The sequence below is a fragment of the Rhagoletis zephyria genome, unplaced genomic scaffold, assembly GCF_001687245.7.
Source record: "Rhagoletis zephyria isolate East Lansing unplaced genomic scaffold, Rhagoletis_zephyria_1.1 Rzeph_scaffold_07746, whole genome shotgun sequence".
Classification (NCBI taxonomy): domain Eukaryota; kingdom Metazoa; phylum Arthropoda; class Insecta; order Diptera; family Tephritidae; genus Rhagoletis; species Rhagoletis zephyria.
Genome location: NW_016164828.1, coordinates 23,285 through 29,899, shown reverse-complemented (window position 1 = coordinate 29,899; position 6,615 = coordinate 23,285). Strand labels below are relative to the sequence as shown.

The 6,615-nt window shown below is 40.8% G+C and overlaps 1 protein-coding gene across 1 annotated transcript in view; it reads right to left on the bottom strand.

The window, feature by feature from the left end:
- Positions 1–2,133: 2,133 nt before the first annotated feature.
- The window catches only part of Ir21a (Ionotropic receptor 21a), a 7,652-nt gene continuing 3,170 nt past the window's right edge, over positions 2,134–6,615 (bottom strand). The window contains exons 4-7 of the mRNA XM_017630447.1: positions 6,398–6,559; positions 5,953–6,335; positions 3,252–3,444; positions 2,134–3,181 (exon numbers count right to left, since the gene is read on the bottom strand). Of these exons, the coding sequence (XP_017485936.1) occupies positions 2,134–3,181; positions 3,252–3,444; positions 5,953–6,335; positions 6,398–6,559 (1,786 nt within the window). The remainder of the gene's footprint in view (positions 3,182–3,251; positions 3,445–5,952; positions 6,336–6,397; positions 6,560–6,615) is intronic.

Below are 6,615 nucleotides of genomic sequence, written 5' to 3'. Positions count from 1 at the left end.
AGTCTGTCTAACCAGGGTGCGGACAATAACCGGCTTTTAGCTTCGGGCGCTAAACGGTTAAGTAGTACATCAAGCAACTTTGATGGACCTTCAACAAATACTGCTAAAAGTCTTATACGCAACCTAGAAATAATTTTAGATTCCTCCAGCGAAAGCGACGAAAAACGAGCTCATTTCGGTGAAAATCCACTCGATTGGTGGAAAACTAAACTAAAATACGACAAATTCACAGAGCTGGCTCGCAATTATTTGAGCGCTCCAACCGCCAGCGTTCCTAGTGAGCAATTGTTCAGTGCAGCCGGCCTTATATACGAGACTCTAAGAGAGGGGATAGATATACGAGCTTCATGGGAGAAAAGGCAGCAAATTACTTTTTTTGAAACATAATATTAATATTCCCGGATTACGGATCGCAAGCGAACTTCAGTTGGGTGGCCAGTGGCTGAGATGGTACTACAGATGGCAACTGTCAACTGAAGGCTGACAACTGAGTTGCTTTATTAGCAACTGCATTTTTGTGGTTGCCGCGGAAATTTTGATTGAGATAATTTATTTCTTTTTTCAACTATTTCTTCAGCTTATTTACACTCAAGTCTTAAAGAACTTAACTATAGTTGCTATTCATAATATACATTTTCCTTTCAGTGGCGTTGCCCATCGGCAATCGTACTGCGGTTGCGTTGCCATCCATAATCGACCCATAAAACAATGTTCTCGTTCAATGTTCTAATAATTTACAAAATTTTTAAGTAATAAAAACGATGACTTAAGTTGATTATAGCTTTTTTAATGTTATTCCTAACATTCGCATTCGCATTCGCATTCGCCGATATGAAAAATATGACATTCGAAACATCCCTAGTATGTATGTACATATCTGCATACGTACATACATATGTATATATACAATACATAAATACCCAGAGTAAAGTTTAAAAAGTTATTGAATAATGGATTTAAATGCTCTTTCAAACATTCAAATACAAGATAAAAGAGCCTTTTTATTCTCTATATAAAATCGAATGTGTCACTTAGGGCCAGTTTTTCAGTGGTTTAAACTAAGATCAGCCAATCAAATTCCGCCAGCTGTTCAATTTAAACTCAGTTTACTTAAGCTAAGTTTAAACTGGCACTAAAAATTGGCCCTTAAGGCCTTTTGCAATGATGTCTACACATACAAACGATGCATAACTACTTTATACGTACATAAATATAACAAATAGCAAACACTTAGAGCACGATAGTAGTTATTTATTTGCAGCTTTATTTAGATGCTCTCATGCATTATTTTTTTTTTAATAGAAGCCCGTTTCTGCGCTAACCACGTAACAAAATTATTGAAAAATAAATCAAAAATTTTTTTAATTGTAAGAGTGTAAACGTTATTCTGTTTAAAACCAAAATTGTAATCTTAGTTTGGTTCTCTTAAGTAATAGTAAAGTCAAAAGCATAAATTACGGTGCTTCTTTGTTGTGTTTCAGTAAAAGAAATTAAATACTTTTGCCCTGCTATCTTCAAAATTACTATTCTGCGACATAGGTTAACGCAGAAACGGAACGAATTTACCGCCTTTTTGTTCTTATTTGTTTTTGATTTTCGATATAATTTTATTTTTGCTATTTTCTAAATGTTTTGGTTTTTCAGGCGAGGTTGCAGAGGTTGAAGAAGGCAGCGAAAATGCGAGCACAAAAACTGAACTGTAACATTAGTTAAAATATAGCACTGTTTTTTTACAACTAAAAAACGTGTATTTTATCGCATATATTATACCAAAATACGGTGCGACATTCCACCTGCTTCCATTTCATAAAACGACAAGCGACTTGTAACATTTGTGATTTTCAAAAACCCACTCCAACCAAAACGAAGCTATGTATCTAAATGAATTTATTGTTGTAATTGTTGTAAATTATGTATAATAAGTTCTTTATTTTTTTTTCTTTAATACAGTGCACCAAAGCCAAACGCACTAATCAAGTAAATATAAGCGCACTTTTAGTATTTAAGCTGAAATTTATTCATAACTATATAACAGACATTGTGTATGTACGTAACTGCCATTTTCGAAAATGGATGTGCGCAGCAAAGAAAAATAAACTTCCGTCTTTCATGAAGCGTCATCAGTGATTTTACTTAACTGTTTCCACAATCCACTTTCTGCTCGTCATCGAAATTTTTTAGCACAACTTCTGCATCATTAAATAGATTTAGATCATTTAATTTGGCGGCCAGCGATCCTTCGGGTACTACAAAGCTGCCAAACAACTCGTATTCATCAGCCACATCAGCGTCATCATCGCTGCTCGCGCTGCTGTCCTCACAATGCTGCATTTTCATGCATTCGTCTAACGCCGCCAAAGATTCTTCCGCCGCTGCTGCCATAAGGTCGCGCTCCTTTTTCTTTTCCCGCTCTACATCCACTTCTGCCACCATCATTGCCTGCTTTTTGCTATGCAGTGGTAGTATCAATGCCGCAGGTATGTCGCCACTTGATTCGCGTGAATTACAATCCGCGGAACTGGCCGAAATTTCTTCCGTTTCGAGCAGTAATTTGCCATCCTTCAACACATAACTCGGTTCCTTTTTGTAATAGCTGCCGTACAACTCTTTCAGCGTCTTTTTTGTCAGATTAAACTCACGCACGCCAAAGCCTTGTCTGTCTGCGCACTCTTTCTCAGCTTTGCGTCTCGCTGCCTTGCGGTATTCGTGCGCCACTTGTTCGGCTGCAGTGCGATGCAGCGCATTTTCATCATCCACAGAGGTGCGTCTCGATGACCATGCGCTGGAGATGGACTTACGTGAACGTCGTATGATTTGACGACACTTATTTGTTATGCCGCCCACAATTTCGGAAATGAGCGCCACCGCACCTAATAGATAACCTATACCCATTAGTAGAAACATTCCCTCGGTATCGGCGGTGGTCAATTGTCGCTCTTCTTGTATGCGCTCGCGCAATGCATTTGACGAGCTCGCTTGCAGCAGTTTTCCACTGGCGGAACGTTGCATAGACCAACGGACTTCGTTGAGTATTTTGCTCATTAGGCCACTTTGCTGTGCCAATAAGATCATTGAATCAATTTTGCGCTTATAAACGGAGTCGCGCGGATAGAGAAAACCGACTTGAAATAACGCGAAGCATTCCTCGCTGAGGTGAAGCGCTGAACGACGCGATATGTTCCTGGGTGGGAGAAAAACGTTTGTAAAGATAAATGTGGCACTTACGTTGTTCAAGAGTTAGCTGCACATACTCATCGGTGAAATTTTTTTGCACCATGAATTCCAGCTGTGCCGCTGAACCTAGAAAAGCGTAATTCCAGAAGAAGCTTTGTGTAACATTGCCAATACCCTCTTCCAAAGTTGAAACGAACTCCATTTTCCTATACAGCTTCGCTGTTTGTACGTGCGTGGAGTTTTGAAACCAAGTCTCCCAACCGCTATTGTCTGCAGAAGAAGCAAGGCATATTTGGAATATACTCTACCGATGTTAGTCCTCCGTTCTTTGATTTATATCATCAAAGTAACTTGCATCGCCTATTTTTTGGACATAAGTAAAAGGACCGTTCGATAACATTTGTCTATATGTAGGTGATGGAACAATTTGTTACGGGAGACATCGTTGTACAATGTTCATAAGAAGATACAGACTAGTCTCTATTGAGATTACTGGGGTTAGTGTTTTATGTCTAACAGAGATCTCTTAATTTACCAAAATGCTTAGCACAGTACTTATAGGCTGTATCGACGTGGGTTGGACTAGTCCTGTTAGTTAAGTTTTGCAGGCTTGTGAAGAGATGTTTTGAGTGGTGCGGAGACCCCACATGCCGAACATATATTTGGCCCTACGCTGAATATCGTCATCGTCATCGCCGACGATCGTCAGCGCATCAGTAAAATGGTGTTCTGAAGTACGACCGAATTCAGGGTGAGTCGAACAGGTCGAGCAAGTCGCGCGGGTGAACATTACTCCAGTCTGTTCTTGGTGCGACCCCACGGGAGTATCGTGGTGCCTGTGGTTTAAACCCAAATGCGGGTAGAACCAGCAGTGGTTGAATGTGGAGTTGCATTGCAACCGGGTGCCTGACTCATAGTACGGCAGAGGTTTAGATGTGCCTCGATCCCTACCAAGGTGGCTAGTGTGTCCACCCCACACTGCCAATTGGTACTGAAGTGCTTGCATTTCAGGGCGCTGATCAATGCATTTGAATTAATCCGTTGTGCTTAGGAGCACCGTGATGTCAAGTCATTGTGGCAGGTAGTCACGTTATGCACCGATACCTCTGGGGTCTAGGCCTTAGGTTTCCTAATCACTGTAGGGTTTTCCGGGAAGCCACGGCTGATAATAAAGAAACAGTCGATTGGAAGCCCATTTGTGTGGCACCGATAAGATAGGTGAATATCTACCGTGATGGCTCAGAGGCAATCAGGGACTTGTGCTCATTAATTCAGTTCGAAATTTAAGTAGACTGATACTAGTAGGCCACGTTTAGTATGCTAACGCTTTGAGCGAATCTACCCGAAATAGTCATATATGAATTCGCCTTGGTAGAGAATTGTTACAGAAACGAGCTACTGGTCTGAAAAGAAAAATCTACTGGATAAGAAAAAACAAATAAAACAAGTGTGATCTTGCGATAGTGGACTCCCGAAAACGCATGAATTTAATTACCTCCGCGAATGATGTTTGTTCATTGTCGTCGGGAAAATTTTCAGCGAGATCTGTTCAAAGGCATAGAGATCCGCCAAGTCTGGACCTTGATAAGACAACCACAGTTTTCATAACGCGGGAAATTGGCAGATTTTAATATCCCGATACCTTAGTCTTTTGGCAGAAGTTAAATATCTGGGTGTAACTCTAAACTAACATGGACAACTCAGGACTAGTTTAAAGGCAAATTGCGCACTGAAAGTTTTCGGTACGTGTGGACAAATCTTGGGGTCTGAGAGAAACTTAGTATTCTTCGATGATACGATGATATGTTTGATTATACCCCGCATATATCGCACGGAATTGCAGCACATTGCGCTTGTTTGAGCAGATCTTTAGCCAGATTGATGGCAACATATTTCGCAGTAATATAGTACCTTTGTTCCTGGCTCCAATGTAACTATAACCTGATACCTGAGGAACTACATGGAAGAAGGTACCATAGGTAGGGAACAATGACCAACACATTCTTTCTATACCGAGGTTTCGAGGCGCGGGATGGAACTGGATCCGGCTGGCATCTGGAGGTAGCTTTAAATGATTTTCTTCCCATGCCAAAATGAAATCAGTTATTCAATCGGCGTTCATTGCTGGGCTCCGAAATTAGTGTAGGGCTAAAGATGGAGCAGACGAAAGATCGGAGTCTGCAGTGGCAACATAGTAGATCCAAAGCTCTTTGAAGTCCTTCGCGCAGAAATTGCAAGTGTACCTTATGGTTGATGCCCGAGTCAACAGATATTTCACTCATCTGGGTTTAAGACTTCTCAATCAAGCCGCACTTAAGAGACACTGGCTAATTGGAGAACATCGGACTCCTGTGGATCCATCGAGAAGTCCAAGGGGTAAAAAGATACCAACGAATCGCTGAAGTAGAGAATATCAAAGGTTTCAGAGAAAGCGTATCAAAATGGCGCTTAGAGAGCTAATTGGGCCCTGTTCTGGTAATGCTGGTATCCAGCAACCCCAAAACCACCTAGAACTATCCCAAAAATTGGCGAACTGCAAGTCTTCGCAATACCTAATTGGATCGGAGCCGATTATAGGGTCCAGTGGTATAATATTAGCAGGGACATCTTACGAATAACACTAATAAGAACCGATGTGGTGACACTGACATTCCTAAAAAAATGTTGGATTTCTTGAAACGAGGAGCGAAACTTCGTCAAGGAGAGACTCAGACCACATGACCGTTTCCCTCATCTCTTTGAACTTGCTCTGAACCTTAACAACAATATTTTACTTACCCAAAGTTCCTACGCGGAAAAAGAGACCCAATAAATCATTCACCGAATCAACGGTATTCGGAAAGGCTGGCAGTGTAACAAATGCAATAATAGAGCCAGTATAACAGGCAGTTATTATAATCGTAAATAACCAATAAGAGCCTATGAGAACTCGTGTTGATGTCTTCTGCGTATTAGCCCACGAATATTTGCCGGAGAAAGTCAAGCTGTTCGTAAACATTCCAAAGACATACCAAAACATGTTCTCCATTTCACCCCAATTTCCAATCAAATGGCGCAAAGTTAATCGGTCACTGTAGACAATCGGAAATATTGCGCCCAAATAAATGATGACAATACAAACCCAAACAGGCCATTGAAATGGTCCCATTATTGCGCGATATCTGAAATGAAATGTAGAAATAGGAAATTCACGGTAAAGTACTCGTATGCAATTCTAACTCACTTTGGCAATGCTTTCGAGGCAAGCGTAATAAAGCTGGCACAATCGCGTGAATGCCCAATTGACATGTCGGTCTCTGTGAGTCGCTCCTCGGTAATATACAGTCCACACATGCCGATATCAGCAGCTCGCCGTGCAATTTGCAATTCTATATTATCGGAAACACTAAAAGGTTTAGAGTGAGTGAGGTTTTTAGCTGCATTTATCAAAAAAAAAAAAAA